This window comes from Miniopterus schreibersii (assembly GCF_964146895.1).
Source record: "Miniopterus schreibersii genome assembly, chromosome: 13".
Lineage (NCBI taxonomy): Eukaryota > Metazoa > Chordata > Mammalia > Chiroptera > Miniopteridae > Miniopterus > Miniopterus schreibersii.
In genome coordinates, this window is record NC_138113.1 from 21,529,079 (window position 1) to 21,551,056 (window position 21,978).

A 21,978-nucleotide genomic window follows, 5' to 3' on the forward strand; every position below is an offset into this window, starting at 1 on the left:
GTCACCTCTATAAGTTACTGTATTTGGTATGGTAGCTCACATACTCTAGGAAACTAGAATGGCCACCTCGGTACCCAGCCATGGCAGACCCCCCGCCCCAAGTGTTCATTCTCTGCCCTTCTCTGCTTCCAACATGAGACTGGGGAATGGCACAAGTGTTCTGGCTAGTGGATTTCCATGCACTGATCCCTAAACCCCTTCTTCTCATTCCCTGCAAACAAGTTTACCATTTCCCTGAAGTTTATTCCCACTCTGTCCTGAGCTGCCTATATCCTAGGGCTGTCATATGCTCTAGCGCAAAAAGCAATCAGATAGTTTTCACTTAAAACAAAATGGTCTAGTTTCAAGGTCTCTGTGTGGCTGACCTGCCTCATTTCTGTCCCACTGACTTGCTTCACCAAGAGTATCTGTTTGCTCCCTGGCTCCTACCCTGCTGTAACTCCTAGCTTACATGCATACCTCATGTTTGGCCTAATTTCATACCTGCCCCTGGTTATTTTTTAAAAATTAGTTTTAAAAAATAGGTAACACATGCAATGGTATAAAAATAATTCAAATAGTACAAAAGGACATGGTGTGAAAATTAAGTTCCTTTTCCATGCCCCACCCTCTACCCACAATCTGTTCCCTGAGGCAACTGTTATTACTACTTAGTACATCCTTCTAGGCACATTCTGTCCATTTACAAGCATCAATCTAGAGCTACCCACTTGTTGATTTTTACATAAATAGTGGTTCACTATATATAGTGAGTCCTAACTTAACACTGTCAATAGGTTCTGTGACTTCAAGTGAAAGGATATTTAACAAAACCAATTTGACCATAGGCTAATTGATATAAACAAGAGTTACGTTCCTATAATATCTCATCAACGTTATAACATAATGACATTGAATGACATTTGAGGACCTGCTGTACTAACTTCTGAGCGTTACTTTTTCCCACTAATATAATTTTGGATATTATTCTATTAAAAACATAGAGATCTGACTCATTTAAAAAAAAAAAAAAGGTTGTAAACTGTTCCATTTCATGGATGTGCCAATCCCCTATTGAAATAATTCGGACTGTTTAAGATACTTTGCTGAAAACAATGGTGTAATCAGTATACATGGCATCAGTTTTGTGCATATAAGAGGAGAAATTCCCAGAAGTTGAATTGCTGGATCAAGATATTTGCACATTTTAAATTTTGATTGATTTTGACAAGCTGCTCTTCAAACAGACTGTACCAATTTACACTTTCACCAACAGTGTGTAAGAATTCTAGTTTCCCCGCAACCCGGCCAACACAGTGGATTATTAAACTCTGACTTTTGCCAAGATGGTAAGAGAAAAATAGTATCTCATTTAAAAAATATCTTTATTAACTTCAGAGAGAGGAAGGGAGAGGGACAGAGAGAGAGAGAAACATCAATAATGAGAGAGTCATTGATCGGCTGCTTCCTTCAGGCCCCTGACTGGGGATGGAGCCTGCAACCCGGGCATGTGCCCTGACTGGGAATCGAACTGCGATCTCCTGGATCCTAGGTCGATGCTCAACTGCTGAGCCACACCTGGCCGGGCCTCATTTTTTTAAATTGCAATTATTTTATTATAAGTGAGGCTGAACATCACTTTATATGATTTTCAAAAAAGGTACTTCAATTTCCTTTTCTGTGAACCGTATTCAAATCCCATGTATACTTACATTGTTGGTCTTTTCCTTACCGATTTGTAGGAACTCTTCGTATATGAAGAAAATCTGCTTTGTCACATGTGTTACAAATACGTTTTTGCAGTTTATCATTTGTCTTTTAACTGTGTTTATAATTTTATTTTGCAATTCAAGAATGTTTAATTTTATGCAGCCAAATACATTACTTTTTAATTTATGTCTCCTGGGTTTTATGTCACGCTTACAAAGTCTAACCCTTCTCCAAATTATATATAAACTTTTCCCCCCATACTTTCTTCTAGTACCTTGCAGTTTCATTTTTTTGTTGTTGTCATTTAATACTTTCATCTGTTTGATTTTTTTACCCCCAATTCTGCCCCCATTTGTCTCTACCTAGTTTCCCCCAGGTCTCTCAATCATAACTTCCTATCCCTACTCTTCTACCCACTAGGAAAAGCCCACAGTCTATGAAGACTTCGTTAATGATATAATTTGCAATTCTAGCATTTTCACTGTTTAACAGGTACGACTTCCCCCGCCAAAGAAAGGGCTACTCAAGAAAGGAAGGGAAACAACCCAAAGCAGGGAGGTTAGTAAACCATCAGGTATCTAGCACAGGTAGAGGAAATGGCCTGCAGATAGCAGATGGAATGAAAGCCTCCTGAGCATCCAGCTTTAAGTTAGGTGCTGGGAGGAGATGCACATGTTTTCTGACCTCAGAGAATGTTGTCTAGTTACACAGCGACAAAAATAAAGTCAAACTTTGTCAGAGGATGTAGGGAGTTAAGAGCAAGAATGAATGAGGGTGGACTGGAGAAACGGAAAGGGTTTATGAAGAGGTAATTCCAGCGGGGCCCTGAAAGATGGGAAGAATTTAGACAGACAAAGTTGACAAGGAAGGTCATTTTGAGTGAGGGCAATAGATGTGGAAAGGAATTAGTCTGGCTTGTCTAGGGACCTGGGGAGACCAGATTGAGAGCATGAAAGGATGCATTAAAAAGGAGGGAACAAGGGCAAGGCAAGCCAGGCTTTCTGAAGATGGGACACTGCGTGCTAGCTGGGTGCCTCTCTGTGAAAATGTACTGCCTGCTCCCATGTGGCCTCAGTCACAGCTTCTCACCCTGGGTGTTTTTCTGTCTGTGGAACCATAAAGGGAAGTGTTGGGGGAACGGGTCTGACTTTCAAGTCTGATGAGAAGCTTAGTTTCCATGAGGTTTTTAGCTAAGTTAATATATTTTTAAAATTTCTAAATGACTAGAGGAAAGTTGGGCAATCTTCAAAGCCCCCCGCCAGGCTGAAGTGTTCTGCATCTTCCCTGGACCTGGCACAGGCTGGCGACCTGGGACACTTCAGGGACCGTTCTGACTGCTCCCATAACTGTGAAGCTCTGGGCCAAGTCTGAGGTAGTCACCAAGATCATGGGAGGTTCCCTCAAATGCTGCTGCTTTTGATTCCAGGAAACAGAGAGGATCCGGGCCACAAAGGAGTCCATCCATGGCTTCTCCTTCAAGACTGACTCAGAAAGAAACTCTGGCATGCGGCCCACAGCTCATGGCTCCACCCTTGAGCCACGACCACAGCCGCACAACATCCCTGTCTGGAGTCTGAGTTGGGCTTCACTCTGAACTGGCTTCTAAGTCAGGAAAATAATTTTTTTCTCTTTTTCCCACTGTTACTTGGTGTTTGTTCTGACTTGGAAATGGTACACTGTGAGTCCAGGGTGAGCCAGAGGTTTGTTCTTGGTCTGTCAAGCCACTTTGATGATGGGAATAAAATCCTGGGAAGAGCAAGCCAGCTGGACAGGAAACCAAGCCACAGGGTTTTGGTGGGCTTGGGGCTTTTTTCTACCCCCAAATGGAAAAACCCTGGCATGGGGCATGGTAGAGTGAAGACTTAGTGTTTTTAAAAAAATCTGAAGTGGTCTGGGTCTAACAGATGGGCTGAAAAACAGCCTAACAGAGGCTTTAGAAGGAGTAGCAGGAATCAGGTACCACAAGGACTAAGTTTACATGTATAAAATGAGCCAAGGGGCTTGTTAAGAATCTTGCTTTCTTCCACTTTTTTAATCATTTGTCTCTCGACAAAAATCTGCCCGAGAACCTGATTAATAAGTTTCTGCCTTGGGAAATCTCTGAACTTCATTAAACCTCCTGCCCTCTCTCCTGGACGCTGGGGGGAGGCAGCAGGCAGGGCAGAGAGTAGGGCCTCCCAGACACGTCCACAATGGCCCTAGTGTCTGGAGGACAGCAGGAGCTCCTGGGAAGTCTGTGACAGATTATTCAGTTCTCCTGTCCCTTCCGGAATCCCAGTGGCCGCAGCGCTTTTTAACTGAGGACCATTCATTCAGAAAACATTTACTGAGGGGAGACTGAGAGCCAGGAATCGTGCCAGTGTTTGGAAATACGAAGATGAAATGATTCAGTGACAGTCACTGCCCTCAAGGAACTTAGAGTCCTGAATGGTGTTTTTCAAACTGTAGGTCACGATCCATTTTGTTGGTTATGAAATCAACTAGCGGGCAGTGGGCAGCATGAGAGGAAGAAGGCGGGCGGGCAGGCAGGGGGAGGAGGGGGCGGGCGGGCAGGGGAAGGAGGGGAGACCAGAGCGCCTCGCACCCGAAGGCAGCACTGTCCCCGCACTTGTGAAGTCCTTGCCCGGGATGAATTTTTAACACCTTTATATGTAAGATGTAAATAACTTATAAAATACAATAATTTTAAGTAAAAATATTGATTGATTTGTTCAAGCTCCTTTCTTGTTGTTCTCTAGGCCACAGGCCATCCTGCATTATACTGAATGGTACCCACAGGGTCATGCTTGGTATCCAAAATGATGATGGATATGTGGAAAGAGGGCACTCCTGAAACTGAGTATGCTAAATCTTGAGTAAATTCCCTTTCTGTGGCATTTTTTAGACTGTTCATATCTTATATGGACTTTATTAAAGTTTCAAACTGTGCAAGATTTCATGTTGTGTATACATACACGCATACACACGCAGCTCACAGGTACACGTGGTCACATGTAAAATGTACCTGTTGTTGTGAATGGCTGTCCAAAAAACTTGAAAGCCACTCGTTTAGTGGGAGAAACACACAACCAATCGTACTAGAGTATGATGGGCGCCCCAAAGGAGGGGCTGACAGCGGGAAATTAAATGTGGTGGAAGAGGGAACTGTTCGGTGCACCTGCGCGAATCCGCAAGTGGCCTGGCAGAGCCGGGGAATGAGGGAGACTCTGGGATACAGGCCACGGGCACAGCGGGCACAGCGGAGGAAGCACAACACGTCCAAAGGCTTGGGCACGTGGCATGTTTGGAGAATAACAAGAAGTGCAAAAGGGAAGGGCAGCAGGAAGTGACAGAGGATGAGAGAAATGCCCCAAATAGCACAGCTTAGGAGTGACCTTTCATATCTCCCAAAACTCCAAAGAGCTGAAGTCCCCAGTAGGATCCCTGCTCACTACTGTGAAGCCTTGGAGGGCTCCCTGGAAGGGAGGGACAGTTCACTGTGGACATACTAAACTCTTCAGAAGAATGAACTGCCATCTTCGGAGGGCTGCAAACAGCTGCTCTGGCTTCAGGCTGCTAGTGTCTGTTAAGGTCAAGAGACCGCACCTGGACTTCAACCGCGTCAGGGTCTGAGGTCACTGCAGTCCCCAGGGATCTACTCCCCCAGAATCCTGATTAGACTCATGGCTTAACTTTATTAACCTAGACACATTTACAGAGCACCGTGGATATCCTACTTGGGACAGAAAAGGAAGGAGAGGACAAGGGTCTGGCTTTGCAGGGCTTATGGTCTCGTATGGGTGTGGGTGTGTGGGAGGACGATATATGTGGAGAAAAGCAAAACACACAAAGACCATCCGAGGGAATGTCATTAAGGAGGGGTCTGGAGACAGGAAAGGGTTTGGCCAGTGAAAGGAGAAGGAATTCTAGGCAGGAGAGTTAACAAGAGCAAAGATACAAAGGTGGGAACGTGCCACATGCAGGGAAGCATGAAGACCAGAAAATCAAACAGGTGCAGCTGACAAGCTTGATGGCTTAGGATGACCCCGGTCTCCAGTCCTAGCAGGGGCTCATCACAGCCCACTGCAGGCCCTTCCTCTAATCTCAGCTCTACACAGGCCCACTCCTGCTCAGATCTCCTCTGTTCCCAACTACAACGGCAGGAAGCATCCCGGCCTCTCACCACAGAGCCAGCAGTGGAGTTAATGAAGCTGTGTCCTGGGGAACACCCCAGGCCCAAACTAGGCTGGCAAGAAGGGAGCCAGGAAAAGAGGGAGAGCGGGGGGGAAGGAGGGAGAAGGCAGGTGAGAAGTGAGAATAATGGCCGAGGGGAAGCGGATGCAGGAGAGGGAAAAACAGTCTATACTGTGTTCCCACATCTTGCCGTGAACCCTGCCACTTGACAATGCAGCCGCCATGTCCTTTATTTAAGGCTCAGTCAAAGCCCGTCTCTAGGAAACCTCCCCTGACTAGCCAGCAGAAAACAGCCTCCGAGGACAGTCTGAACGGGGCCTTCTTTTGGTCTCCCAGAGAGCCTGGTGCTACGCAGCGCGAGTCTCCAGTGGAAGCTGTGCGCAGACCAGACGCTGCCTCCCCTGCCCCCGGGTCATAAAAGGAAGAGTGGCTGTGTTAGGGGCCAGGAGGCGCTTCCCTGACGCAGGCTGCATTCAGTCATAAACGTGGACGTGTGAATTAAACAGAAAGAACCCCTCTCCCTTCTGATTTCCATTTTTACCACAGCCCCAGCCAAGCGACAATCATACGGCATTCTTAGAGAAACAATGGGGGACTTGTTTAAACTGAGATGCCAAATGGTCATGAATTGCAGAATATATATTTTTAAACAAGTTATTTTCCCCCACTGTAACATCCAGAGTTTCGACCTGCACTCGGGGCCAGCTGGCAGCGGCATGCTGGGCCTGGCTGGCTACCCAGGTCTGCTCGTTTACCTTGCCCTCCCTGGGGCAGGGGGATGGCAAAGCTGCATTTTTATGTTATGCTCCAACTTCCATCCAGCCTTTCTTGGTCTGGAGCTTTTCGAGTGTTTATACTCACAACCCACACGTATAAGCTGCCCGGAGCCCTCCTACTTCGATGTTCCTTTTAAAGCGAAGCCATCTTTGTGCCCTGCTCTGGTGGTTCACCAGTTTATAGGGAATTCTTACTGAGCTGCCTGCCACGCACAAAGCAGGAGAAACATGAGCTGTGCATCTCTCTGTCCAGGCAGGAACCCAGTGTCCCAGCCGTGCACTGTGGAGCACAGGGGCTTCCCCTGGAAAAGCAGCTTTTGTTCCTGCGGGATGGAATCTGTGAAAACAGAGGGCCTTAAGCACTTTACCAGGGTCCCAGGGAGCACTCAGCCTGGCCTAGGCAGCCTGCAGAGGGTCTGGGTGGAAGCCACAGCAGCTCCGCTTCCCTGGACTGCCAGTGCTAGAGGAGCCCAGAGCCTCAATGCTGCGGCTCTGCCTTTCCCTCCAGTCACGCTCACCTGCCTTTTCTGAGGGCCCCCAGGGAGCCTCCCACACCCCAGAGGCCCTCATATTTTTCCATCTTTCTATGAGGCATCTTTTTCTCATTAATGTACTAACACTCAAGTTATGTGCAGAGAATGAGGGAAAAGAGACCTTGTGTGGTGCTTGGGGTTTGTTCAAAGCCTGGGGAAACCGTTTTAGAGGGTGTGTGTTTTTTATTCCTTTTATGAGAGATGCATGTTTCCCCCCCTCTGTGACTTGTTTAAAAGTAAAGTTTAATATGCTGCCAGAGAAATTGCTGGTTAATAACTTAATAAGCTGTGTGCTAGGAATTATGGGAGAAAAGCAGTATCCAAGAGAACTTTTATTGTACAGTTTGGGGCTTGGAGGATATATAGCTTCGGTTATTATATAAAATACTAACAGAAGTCCCCTTTCTTTTCAAACCTTACTTTTGCCCTAAGATTATGAAAAAGATAAATAAGTGAGGTGAATGAAAACTTCTAGAAGCCGCATGAGAAGGTGAGAATTTCTTCTTTTTTTTTTTAATTCTCAACCGAGGATATGTTTCCATTGATTTTTAGAGAGAGGTGGTGGGCTGGGGGAGAGAGAAACATCGATGTGAGAAACATTAATCAGCTGCCTCCCATATGCGCCTCGACTGGAGATGGAACTCGCAGCCTAGGTAAGTGCTCTGGCTGAGAATTGAACCTGCAGCTTCTGGGTGTATGGGGCGACGCTCCAACCAACTGACTCACCCGTCCAGGGCACAAGGTGAGAATTTCAAACAGCATAGTCCACAGAACTGTGTTAATGTGAACTTGGCAAAGTACACACTTGGACATTAACCTTGGCCATAACAGTAATGATGATAATAATAACATCAACTGCAGTTTATTAAAAGTTGTATCTTCAAAAAAGATTCCTGTTTTATCTTTATTAAATTCTTAAGAAAGAAGAAAAATATTATTATTTTTAAAGGGTATTATTATTCCCGTTTTTACAAGTTCACAAAGTAGCTCATACAGCTCAAGTGACCTACCCAAGATCAGGGCAACAACCAAGAACAGAATCAAGGTTTTCTAGGCAAATTGTATCTGTGTGCCCCAAATACAATCAGATGAAAAGTGAGACACTGTGCTAAACAACCAGAATATTTTGGTTTGCAGCCTCATGCTCTGGTGGTGTGTCCCGGTACCCAGTCTGGTGAAGCGCAAGGCTCCGAGCACAGCTGCTGCTGCAAGGGCCAACACAAAGGCCTGTTTTCAACATGGCTGATCATGCTGATAAAGACTTAATTATTTGACAATAGACATTTCCTATATTAGCCTAGCTCTTTGATACTTTCACACCCATTACTCACCATGTCCCTCCCTGCCCTCATCTATTTCATGCTGTCATTTCAGAGCATTCCACTTTACAAATAAAAACTGAGGCCCTCCCCTGCCAATATTACAGCCACACACCATTGGTTAAGTAGCTGAGCCGGGACCAGAACTGGACCTGCTAACCTTGAGTGTACTCTGCCTCTCCTCAACTTCAGAAGGCATGGCCACAGGCCAGAGGCTTTTCCAGTTACTGAGTCTTCTGCAAGTGACCCTCCCTGCAGTCACGCAGGAACAGAGGGCCTTGGGCTGCTGAGGGTCCCTTCTGGTTCAGGGAAGGAGCCCCGGAATAAGCTCCTGAAGTTGTGAGGAAAGGTGTTCTTTCCAGAGGCCTGCGGGCCAGCCCCTTGGCCAAGGAAGTCTGGGCATCACTGGCAGCTGAGTGCAGGAAGGACAGCAGGCTTTGGAGGGTCTCTCTCAAAGCTGCTCCCTTGGCCCATTCACATAAGATCAGCTCACATGCCAGACAAGCCCTCCTGGAGGCAGCCTGAAGCCTGCAGGGCAAAGGTACCAGGGCTGAATCAGCTCAGTAGGAGGGTGAAGAAGCAGGAGGCCAACTGAGGCCTAAAGAAGCCCTCCCGCCAGGTCTGCGTGTTACTTGAAAGCCTGCCCTCAAAGTTACTGATTTCAGTTAAAGGTACTGTTTCCAAAAGATCACTACTGAAAAACAATTGTATGACCCAGGAGAATGAACTGATTTACATATTAGAACTTCATAACATTTTAGCATGTTTTATTGGTCAGATCAAGCAGCAACCAGCCAGCTGAGAGTGGATTTCTGAGGAAAGGGGATCTAGAATAGCTAAGTTAAGATGGCAAGAAGGTCTAGAGCATGGGTCCCTGCCCAGGGAGGGCAGGTTGGAGAGAGGGCTTTGGGCAGCCCAAGGCATAGGGTTCTGCAGTATTTTCTTTGAGGATCATCAGACTGTATGGAGGAAGAAAGTGGATCAGGAGACAAAAAATAAATGTGCTATTCACATCCTAACTTGGGCCATCTCCAGAGCCAGCAGCATCTGTCAAGGAGGAAGAAACCACCTGCCCCCTTGTGTTTATTTCCTCAGCTACAAACACTGGTTTGGACTGGATCCTTGTTTTGAAACAAGGAGTCAGAGTGCTACTCTCAGTCTCTTTTGGGGCTCCCAATGGGTGAGAGGCCAGGCCCCCATCCCAGCTTGCACCATATTTCCCATTGCCTCTATCTCCAACATTTTGAACTTCCACTTAAGTTTGTTTGAAGAAAGGATTCCACTGGATTAGATGACCTCTAAATTCTCTCTCGTGCTATAAGCTCTGTGGTTCTATGGTCCCCTGAGCAATATCGAGAAGCTGCATCAAGCAGCATCTCTATTCCCATTACCAGCTGCCCAGACAGACAGAGAGCTGGCTGGATGTTATTAGGGAGCTTCTGTTAACCACTACAAAGGGCTGGGCATTTTGCTAATCATTGGGAGAAGCTGGAAAGATTTAATATACTCCTTAGTGTATCTCATGTGCATGGAGATAGCAGCCTCTTTGCCAGTGTAAGCCTGAGTTTACTGACTTCCTTTAACTCTTGGATCAAATCCAAATTCCTCTGGCTGCCTTCTAAGGCCTGCCACAACTGGTCTCGTATCAGATCTTGTACTGCTCTCCAAAACATACCACGGATGTCTTCTTCAGCCCTATCCCCTCACTGGCCACAGCACAGCACATGCATCCTCTACAGTATGGCACTGCCCATGTTCACCATCTTGAAATGCTCTTTCCCACCACTTTCGGTATTTACAAATCTAGCTCATGCTCTAAGACCCATCTCAAGTACCTACCTACCCTAGAAAGCCTTCCCCAATGATCCAAGTCCACACTCTTTTCTGAATTCTTGTGCTTATTATATGGACTACAGAATTAGAGCTTCTACATGAACGTCACTGTTGGTTGTTTCACATAGATAAGCTTTCTTTTCAACTAGACTGGAGCATAACTAAACTCTGGCAATAGAGACTCCATTATATATAACTAAAGTGGTTCCCACAAGCTCAGCACGGTACTAGGATTCCTTCCTTTGTACTTGGGCAATGAGACCAGGACAATTTACTTAGCAAAATGTAGGCTCTTCACTCACTCCCCAATCTAAGAAAATTAACCTTATCTAACAGTTGAATCTCACCAAGCCTTTAAATACTTCTCCCTCCTCCTAGAAGACTTTCTTGGCATTCCACCCCCCACGAGCTGGCTCCTGTAACACACTCTGGCCTCATTCCAGCATTTGCCAAATTCTTACTTACTTACAGTTAATTAAATCCATACCTATCTTATGTACTTGGTTTTTGAAGTAGGGACAATATCATTCATCTCTAGATTTCCCATTGTGCCTTGCTTTGCACTGTTTGTGAATCTGAATTGCCTTGAACTAACTGGGAATGGCTCACTGAAGGTAACCAAGGTGTTGACTTATCCAAAAGATGGAACATGTTACATGTTAAAGGGAAAATCCCCCACTGTATTAGAGTTTTACATAATATGATGAAAATGTGTTGAGGACGCTTAAAGCCTGCACTCCCTTGAAAGCTGGGCAATGACAACACTGCCCATGTCTTCCAACAGCAATACCCCAATAAGCCAAGAGCTACAAGTGGAGCCCTTTATCGAACTAACTACTATCTCCAGGTTAGGTTTGCAGATTTCTATATTCAAAAGTAGGAAGCATCAGCAGTTGGGGATGGGATTCCTGATGTGCATTGCATAAAAGGGCTATTTTTATTTTGTGCTGCAGTATGAAGAAACTCTGATCTTGGGCAACCTGCTCAAAGGCTAAGTTTAATATACTGACCACTTCTGACTGCTCTTACCCAACTAGTTTCCATAAGCTCATCTTGTCAACAAGAAATACCTCATATATCCTCAAGCTTCACTTCTTCTCAAACAGCTAATTCCTTCAAGACTTGACATGTTTTTTTAAAAATTATTTTTATTAATTTTTTTAGAGAGAGGAAGAGAGAGAGAGAGAGAAATAGTGATGTGAGAGAGAAACATCAATCAGTTGCATCCTGCATGTGCCCCGACTGGAAAATCAATCCTGAAACCTGGGCATGTGCCCTGATAGGGAATCGAATCCACCACTTTTGGGTGTGTGGGACGACACTTCAACCAACTGAGCCACACTGGCCAGGGCGAGACTTGACGTATTTTTAAAAGGACTATCTAATGAAAACGTTCTGCACCTTGTCCACTGGTTTGGGTTAAAATATTCTAAGTTAATGTTTCTCTCTGTTTTTAAAAAACACAAACAGGATCTCATTCCAAGATATCATGACCTTAAACATTCCTGAGAAGTCTGAAAGGGAAGCGAACAAATGTCAACAAGCTTGGGTCTAAAATACACCAACTTCATTTCTCTCATCTTTCAAACATGCGTGAGGCTCAAGGAGACTCTGAATGGGCTGACGGGAGGATTAAAGAGGGGTCCTGATGAGAGTGTCCCTCGCCAGTCAAATCTGGGGGTTGAAAGAAAACCAATTTTTAAAAGGGGGTGGAGGGGAATACTGGGAAAACTTTTATTTTGATAAAAAAGAAAAAGCAAACGCGAAGAAGAAACAAACCCAAAGCAAAGCCCAACCCCCAGCAATGCCTGGAACTCGCTATGTAACTAACCATCCCTGTTCAGACTCGCTTCCCTTAAAGCTCTGGCAGGGACCACAAATGATAGCCTGAAAATGCCACATGATCATCTGAATATTTTAACAATCTTTCTTGACTGGATCCATTTCAGCGGCATGGGGGTAACAGCAACCTGCAGCTGTGGCAAAGGACTGAGGGCTCTATTTCAAGTACTGTAGTTACGAAAGAGGGACCTCTTCCTCTGGGAGGGGACCAGGCCAAGAGACATGAGGGATTTGAGAAGGGCTACGGGACAGTGGGAAAATGGAATCAGACCTAAACCCCAGTATTCCTGCCTGGGAAGCGTAGTCTCTTGTGTGAATAAATCTGGTGGTTAGAAAATAAATGCTGTCTTCAGCTGTAAAGCAAAACAGAATCCTAAACCAGAACTTCTGCAGCTGGCCACAGACCCCCTGGGGAAGAGCTGGGATTGCCACACAAAAGCAAGTCCTAGCTTTGTCTCTATAAGCATATTTTCCTTACACATTGAAATCCACAGGCCCTCAAGGGGCGTACCACTCAGCTTACTGGGGACCAGTAAGTAAGAGAGAAAATGGGGAGAGCAGAGGAGAGGACAGATAAGGGGGTGAACAGGGCAGGAGGTGCAGAAGTGTCAGTGAGTGTATGTACCAGGGCAACAGAGGAGTAGATGAGGAGCTCATGGAGGGAGTGTTAGGACCACTGACAGGGAAGCTGTGTAGGAAAGGAGATGGATCACATAGTTGTTAATTTTTGCAAATAAGAACTAACTTGGGGTAACAAATCATTAGGTTTAGTATGAAAAGCAGGTCTTCAACAAATATTAGCTCTCTCTACCATCTCTTCCCCCCATCAGCATTGTTTTATTAAAAAATTTGTTTCCCAAGGTTGCTTTCCTTATAACCTTGGGACCTGTTCTTGTAGTCCTGAGAGCCTGTTTTTCTCACCAGAATATCAGACTGTTATTTTTCAAAATGATAAATACTTACTGCATGCCAACAAAGCACTGGTCCTACCCCAGGCACTGAGGCCACTGGGCTGGCTGCCCAGACAAGGGAGTGTGGACTCCCTAGGAGAGTACTGGGGCCATGCAGCCCCTCAGTGCAGGTCAGCCCAGGTGGATGGGGAAAGAACTCTGGGATGACCCCTTCAGTAGCCTCAGTCCTATCCTGTGGCTCCAAGCTCCAGTTACAAGCCATTAAGAATGATTGTTTGAAGGTAAGAACTATTTCAAAGAGGGGGGCTGGATGATCACAGTGCCTGGTACTTGGACCTTTGGCCCTCAAAATATGTACTGTGTTCCCATCAGCATTAGAATCACCTGGAGCTTGTCTGAAATGCAGGATCTCAGGCCCCATCCCAGGCTGACTGAGAGTCTTCACTTTAGGTGTGCATCATAGTCTGAGAAGTCCTGCTCTAAAGAATGCGTAAGTTACTGCCATTCAAGGCCTTGAGATAAAAACACTGTACAGATGGAGGAGATGTGGCCCAACAGAAAAAGCCTGACAAGGAGCAAGGAGCTAAGTCCTCAACAGATGCTGCTGTCAGGCAGGATCTGACCCCGGTCAGCTGCGTGACACCGGCCAAATCCCCCGACCTCTCTGGGCTGCCCTTTCCCATGTGCATGGGGATGGGAGTCGACTACAGTAAGCTTCAAGATTCTTTCAATACTAAAGTTCTAGGTCTATGATTCTGTTTGACAAGACTCTGTTTTGTTGTCCTTGCCACACTGAAGTAGTGGTTTTAATGAACAGTTGCAGTATTTAATATAGCCTGGGGTATAGCAGGGCTCAATAAGTATTTGTTGAATGAAGTGATACAAGTATTGTCTATTCTATTTAAGCATCACCTCAAAAAATTAAAATGGGCCATGAACTTCCAGGACAATCAACCACACCAAAGTGTCAGGTTTAAATGGCACTTCTGAGAGCAACTGACATAACTTAAAATAACTTGCTATGGTGGATTTTAAGTAACTGACCTCAGAAATTCACCCATATATGAAACAATGGTATGGCCCTCACACTGGCATATATGTGAAACTAAAGTTTTAACGGCCTACATCTCCTGGGTAGCAGGCTAGAGAAACAGTCAATCCATCTTTCTTGAACGAATCACTGGCCTCAGAAGAAAAATACAAGTGCCCTCTAGCATGATTGCTATTTTACCCAATACTCATCCTTGACCCTCTCCCTCAGGACGATGGGAGACACAAGAATGCACAAGAAAACATCAGCAGTTCTCAGTCTGACTGCATTTTAGAATCTCCTGGAGAGTTTTAAAAATACCAGTTCTTGGGCTACACCCCAAACCGAAAAAATCAGAAATTCTGAAGGTCGGACCTGGCATCAGTAGGTTTGAAAACCTCTCCAGATGATTCTACTATACAGCAATCAGCCAATATGGTAATTGATAAAATGCCAATGCCAAGAGTCACAACTCCTCATTCTGTGGAAGCTCAGCAGGTAACCTACTGAGAGAAGTGGCTGGGAGGGGACAATGGAGAAGTGCAGAGCACATGCTCTATCAAGAGAGGATGGCCAATACCTAGCTCTGGTCCATTGCCAGCCATGTGGGAATTTGCCCTGGTATTGCTAGATCTTCTAGTTTTTAAAAGGAAGCTAGAAATCTGACTTACTGTGAAATTTCCTAATTTTTAAATACCAGCAGCTAATTTAAAATACATATAAATTTAAACCCTGCTCAAGTCAACAAAACACATGTATGGTCAACTTAATCCATATGCACTGTCAGTCTGACCCCTCTGGCTGAGAGTGCACAATATACCCAGGCCTGAGCAGGCTCCACGGACAGCCCAGGAGAAGACTCTGTATTAAGATGATACGACAAAATGCTAAAGTATGGCAGCTTTCATGCTGAAACACAGGGAGTAAAAATTTAAAAAAAGATCTATATTGTTTTGACTTAGCTGTTAATTTATGCCAAGCTGAAATGCTGACTAAACTGGGTGTCTTACCCACAGGGTTTGTCTCCCCAATTGTTTCACTTCAGAAAAGTAGATTTTCTTATACTAAGGGAGATTTGAGAACAGTTAATGAAAATTTATGAATCTCCTAAACAGAGGTTGGCACACAAAAGGCATCCAAAAAGCAAAAATTTCCTCAACATAATCTTTAAAATCTTAGTTAAAATATTGGTATAGTCCGGCCAATTTGGCTCAGTGGTTGAGCGTCCATCCATGAACCTGGAAGTCACGGTTCGATTCCCGTTCAGGGCACATGTCCAGGTTGTGGGCTCAATCCCCCGTAGGGCGCATGCAGGAGGCAGCTGATTGATGATTGTCTCTCATCACTGATGTTTCTCTCTCTCTCTCTACCTCTCCCTTCCTCTCTCTAAAATCAATAAAAACATATTTTTAAAATATATATTGGTGGCAGTCTCCCATGCACAGTTGGTGGAAAGATGAGCTGGTGTATCTCTTTTGGAAATCAATATGGCAGTGTATATCAAGACCCTTAAAATTTTTCATATTCTTGTGATTAACTTATTCTAACTGTTGGATATCAAACCTATGGCAATAACCCACAATCACACACAATCAGTCACACACACACACACACACACACACACACACACACAATCACAAAGATTTTTCACTGGAATGTTATTTATGACATATAAAGTTGAAAACAAACTAAATGGCCAGCAATGGTTAGGTAAAGTTATTGACTGACAAAAAATATGCTACCTTTAACAAATGATATTTTCAAATATTTTTTTTCTAATTCAAAAACGGGCAAAAGTATTTTATTTTTAGAGATGCATAGGTGGTAAAACTAGGAATAAAAGCAAAGAAATAGTTGCCATAAAAAGTCAGAACAATGGTAACCTCAGAGGAATGATAAGGAACAAAGAGCTTTTAAAAAATGTTTGTCATTAAAACATATTTAAATTGTGATAAAATATACTTAACCTTTATCCGATGAAAGGGAACTTTAGTTCCCAGCAAGGAGTGGGTCCTGCTGGCCGAATTTAAATGCTGACGGAATTTAAATGCCGTCTTTTAAAGGTTAAATACTCAGAAACCTAAGCATATACATTCTTTTTTACAGGCAAAAGGAAAGAAACCATTATTTGTACAGTTGATCCTGGAAAATATATGGAGTTTGTATGATGCTGTCTTTTAAATGCCGTCTTTTAAAGGTTAATATAAAATTTGCCACCTTAACCATTTTAAGTGTACAATTCAGTAGTATTGATCACATTCACACTGTTGTACAACCACCTCCAGAACTCTCCTCATCTTGTAACGCTAAAACCCTATGCCCGGAGACACGACCTGCTCACTCCTCCCCTCCCCGCCCCGCCCGTGGCAGCCACCACCCCACTTTCTCTCTCTATGAATCTGACTATCCTAGGTACCTCATATAAGTGGAATCATATGGTATTTGTCCTTCTGTAACTGGCTTATTTCACTTAACATAATACCTTCAAGGTCCATCCATGCTGTAGCACCTATCAGAGTTTCTTCCCTTTTTAAGGCTGAATAATCTTCCATTGTCCACACATATGCCACATTTTGTTTATCTGTTCATCCACCAATGGACACTTGGCTACTGTGAACAACGCAGTTATGAACATGAATGTACAAGTATCTCTTCAAGATTCTCCTTATATTCATTTAAATATTTACCCAGAGGTGAAGCTGCTAGATCATATGTTACATGTATTTTTAATTTTTTGAGAAAACACCATACTATTTTCTTTTTTTTTTAATAAAGAAGTCCCTTTAACATTTAAGATTTTTTTTTTTTTTAATATATCTTCACTGACTTCAGAGAGAGGAAGGGAGTGGGAGAGGGAGAAATAGAAACATCGATGCTGAGAGAGTCATTGATCGGCTGCCTCCTGCACGCCCCCGACTGGGGATCGAGCCCACAACCCGGGCATGTGCCCTGACGGGGAATCGAACCCCAATCGCCTGGATCCTAGGTCGATGCTCAACCGCTGAGCCACGCACAGCCTTTTCTATAGTGTCTACACCATACAGAATTTTAAGTAATAACAATAGCAAATGCTTTCATGATACTGTTAAGTGAAAAAAGTAAGCTATACGCTTACATATACAGTATAATCTCAACTATATAAAACAATGACTAGGAAAAAAGATGAAGTAACTACATCAATAAAACTGTTAACCAATATACTAGTGGTTTCCACTGGATGTTGGTAAGATTAGACTTATATTCTCTTCTCTTCCAAACTTTATACTTGACTAATTTTTCATAATAAGCATGTATAATACTGACAATCAAGAAAAAAAAGAAAAAACTTAGTAGGACATGTTTTTCTTCCTGGTCATCACATCACCCATTGCACAGTCTGGAATCCGCTTTGCCACATTTACTACAAGGAAAGCACGCGCATGCACACACATTTTTTTTTTCTTTTTATAACCAAAGGAGACACTAGATAGCCAAATTGATTTCTAAAAAATTTAAGTCCAATATAATAGTGATGTTCTCAAAATAAATAAATCTTTTCTCCTCTTAGTCCTGCTTGAGAGGGCTTTTAAAAAGTCCTTCCTATTGAGGCAGAGCCTCTGCTCCAGCGGGGGCAGCGGAGCTGGAACCTGCAAAGAGCCACGGTGGCAGACGGGCCGCGACCCGGGACCGCGCTGATGCCTCCTCCATGGCGCCCACAGCGGCCTCTCCAGGACAGCAGCTGACCCCTATTCTCACTCGGTTTCTGGCCTGGCCAGCTCGGTTCTCCTTCAATAGTTGGTAAACTGCCTTTGCACCATGAGAGAGACAGTAAACTGGATTGAGGAGGGAGGAATGGAGGAAAAAGGGGAAGGAAGGGACTTGAAGGATTAATGAGCTGATTTCTATAAAGGCTTTGACGTCTTGGAATGAAAAGCGGCCTGTAAGAGCAGAAGCCCAGTCCTCTGCTCAGGCCGTGTTGCCAGCTGGCCATTCATCACCCAAAATTCCCCAACAACTCCATGGCTATTGCTTAATCACCTCAAATAAATCCCTATTAATCTTGCAAAGTCAAAACACAAATATATGACAAAAGTCTTTATTTTATGTGCCCCAATTTCAGGGTTGAAATTTTAAAAACTGAATTGGTTATCCAATGGCTCCAACAAACTTAAAAAAAAAACCCTTCTTTGGGAGTAAAAGGACAAATAAATGACACCCTCGCTGATGTTTTTGTGCTCACTGGACTGAATGAACTCAGGCTACTGATCAAATAAACTGTAGAGGGGAAAGGGGTTGGTTCTAAAATTTAAACCAACATTTTTTATTTTTTTTTGCAATAACATTAATGTTTCATAGCTTATACTCAAAAGATACAGAAAGTCCTTAGTAGGCACAAAGAACATTTGTTCCTCTTTCATGTGTAAATTGTGAGGCCATAAAGGAGCCTCTTCAGCAGGGGAATCTGGAATACTGCGCATTGCAACGCCTCCCATGGGAAAGGCAGGTGAGACTGAGGATGGGCTGGCCTGAGAAGGGCCCACTAGGACCCAGAGCTCCTGCGAGCAAGGAGCTGTTCTGCAGACAAATGCCTCCCGCAGCAACACTCTCCGAGGACCTCAGGCGCAGGGCAGGCATGCGGCAGATTGCTGCTGCATCACTCAGACCCAGTTCCATACTTATTCGGAAACCTCAAGGTTACTGTGTCAATGATGTGAATAATACAGAAAAACTGATCCATGGCTTTGGAATGCATTGTGCTCTGGCAATGTGTTTTCCTCCCAAGCTTTATTTTAGGCTCTAAACACATCCTGATTAATATGGTAAAAGTGTATTGGGTAGTAAGAGGAAGCCTGGTGTTAGGCACCATCTACAGACCACCCACGAAGTGTAAAGTTCACACTTGGATAATAAAGTGTTGACTGTACTGGAAACATAAAAAGTGGCTTTCCTGGACTCTCAGCAAGGAAGGTGGAAACCCAGTGAATCGCAGTGATTCATGCCTTTGTTTTCTAGGGCTGGAAAATCATGGAGAAAAATCAGAGAAGGTGGGTGGGGGTGACAATGATGAAAAGCCTGATTAGAAAATTGCAATGGGAACCACAGGGAAGGTTAAAAGAGGCCAGGAGGACTTCTCCAGCTGAAGAGGAGGCACATGATAGCTTTGTCATCCATCCTCAGGCATTGCACAACATGAAGGTCCATTCCGATGGCTGGCTGCTGCTCTGTCCCCTCCTTCCTATCCAAACAGAAGGAAGGGGCTCCTTAAGCTAGTGGATGATGAATTTCTACAAAACCTATGAAGGGTAGCAAGGTAAGGGGACAGAAACTCCTTCCTTATAGAACTTTAAGAACAGGGGATTTAGTATTCTGTCGTGGGCCAGTCCAGGCTGGAAGCAGGGCTTTCAATAGCATGATTTCTGGAGAGCCCAGACTTCCTGATAACCTAGAAATAATAGCTGGCCTACAAATTGGTAAACACATAAGAGCACAAATGTGATCACAGTTCTCTGTTCTGAAAAAAGCATCTGGGGAAAGTTGTCTAAAAGCCACACAGAAGGCAAATGATACCAGGGGCTCATGGAAGTGGTTTATGGTCCATCAACCCTTACTCTTTAAATAAAAGGGAAGAACAAAAATTAGACTAAAAATGAGAGGGTAACCATCATTTTATTGGCATTTCAGACACTAAAGAATTTCCCCATCAATATCCCTGTCCAAAGCTATAGGGGCTTAGAAAAAACATGCAGACTCACGTCCACACACTGAGAAATCCTTCACTGGCTCCCTTTCGCCTAAAGGTTTCCTTCAGGATTTTTCACTATGTGGCCCAAGTATTTCTTCAGCTTCATTTTCTGCCACATGTACCTTATACTTACACCAAAAGAGCTCTTTCGAGTCCTGCACGCTCACCATGCCACTTCATACACACTGCCATGTCTTTGCCTGTGACACTACCTGAGCCTGCACTGACCCTCCCTGCCCTGGCCACTTAGCAAAATCCTCCTCATCTCTTGAAGGTGCAATGCTGGGCCTCCTCCGCCCCTCCTCTGGGCTACTTCTGTACTTGCTACATCCATCACACTTACCATATTGGGGGCAAGTTATTTATTTACACATCTTTTTCATCTCCTGGACGTGAGCTCCTTGAAGCCAGGACTAGTTCTTTTGTGCCTGTATCTCTACCTCCCCAACACAAAGGGGAGTGTGCAGTCTGTGCTCGGCAATGCCGTTGATTCACACGGAGTTACAGGCCTCATACTGCCCGTTACTTGCCCAACGAAAGTGAACAAAAGCATATTTTTTTAAATAAAACAAAAAAAGAGGCTGCTATGTGAGACAACCAATATACTGATTCTCAATCAAACACAACACACGCGGCGCGGGATGAGGCAGCCCGCGGTCCTCCACCAGGCTCCTCTGCTGGGACCCACAGAGGACGCCCCGCGGTCCTTGCAACAACTGTCCGAGCAGCGTCAGAGCCCGAGACATGGGTTTGAAGGGTCGCAGAGAGGATTCCCCACGCAGGAGAGGAGAAATTCTTTCCGTCCATCTTTCACACAGAAAACGTACTAACTGCTGGGGTAAACTAACGCTGCAAGCTGGCAAGCATGAGGAGGACAGCCGGCCCACCTCCCGGCCCACCTCCCGCGCCGCCCTACCACGCCCTTAGGTGGCAACGCCCTGTCTTCCTATTCGCACCCCGGCTGCCCCTGTGGCTGCTCGGGTCCTACACCAGCCTCCGCTCCTGAGCTGCCACGGCACCTAAGAGGTTGGGCCACACGATTTCCTCAATCACTGCCTTCCATTGTTACACCATCTAATACAGGGTTGGGCACATAGCACGTATTAATAAAAATAAGCCGATTGGTGGACAGATAAAGCCATATTACATGCCCCCCAGCCACAGAGCAGTTTAAGAAAAATTGTCAAGAAAATATTTTTCTTTCTTTACCACAACCCAAAGTTCTAAAAAGATAAATACTCCAATAAGTTTAGAAAACTCATGCCAATGACGTTTAAAACTCCCACAACTAGAAACAGCAATTCTCCAATGTATTCCTAACCCCTGATAACTCCTTGCTCATGAGGGGTTTGAACATACCTCTTGGCCAGCCAAAGTTTGGCTATGGTGCAAACAGCAACATCAGCCAGCTCCTGCTGAAAGTATGCATTCATTCTGTACTTGGAGTCTGAGAAGGCTTGTAACAAATGAAAAACCTAAAACCAAAAGACAGAAAAAGCAATATCTGCTGTGAAAATATATTTTTTCTAAATGTAAGTTCCTCCCTTTTAGGTTTCCTCTAAATATTCCCCTCAAAGAAAACAGACACCTGCAGAAGGTGGCTCTGGTTTTTTTGCAGAGAGCATGTTGATTTTGGAGGCTGCTGCGTGGCAAGGAACCTACGTACCTGTGCTCTGGGTTCCATACACAATTCCAAATAAAAGTGACTACTCTGTGACCAGACAAGCATTTGATACAAGAGCTTATTAGTTGCAAACAACTTATAAATTGATTTAGGAAAGAAATGCAAACATCTTTCTCTATGTTAGCAGTCTCATATAAAACGTGTACCTTTTAAAGTCTAAGTCTGAGTCTAAATTGGTTTACATGTCTGGGTTTATCAGACAGGCTTGGCTAAAGAAACAGGCCACAGTGACGCTTGCCTCTGCAAATACTTGACAGTTATATTTGAAAACTAATTAGACTTTTTAGCAGATCTTTGCTGAGATGTCAGAAGTGGAGGCAGCAACGCACACACACCCCACTTTCTTACTCTTACATGACATTATGTATTAGAATTAAGCAGAGAAAGACAGATCCTGTTCTATCTCTAGCTGCCTATATTTAGAACGAAGACCACAGCTCCCGCAGACATATGACACAGGCCACGT

General features: G+C 44.4%; 1 protein-coding gene across 3 annotated transcripts in view; it reads right to left on the reverse strand.

Annotated features, from left to right (window-relative positions):
• THADA (THADA armadillo repeat containing) overlaps nt 1-21,978 on the reverse strand; it is a 267,741-nt gene that overhangs the window by 62,310 nt on the left and 183,453 nt on the right. For all 3 annotated transcript variants that reach the window (XM_081155905.1, XM_081155906.1, XM_081155904.1), the window contains exon 30: nt 21,188-21,303. In XM_081155905.1, the coding sequence (XP_081012031.1) occupies nt 21,188-21,303 (116 nt within the window). The remainder of the gene's footprint in view (nt 1-21,187; nt 21,304-21,978) is intronic.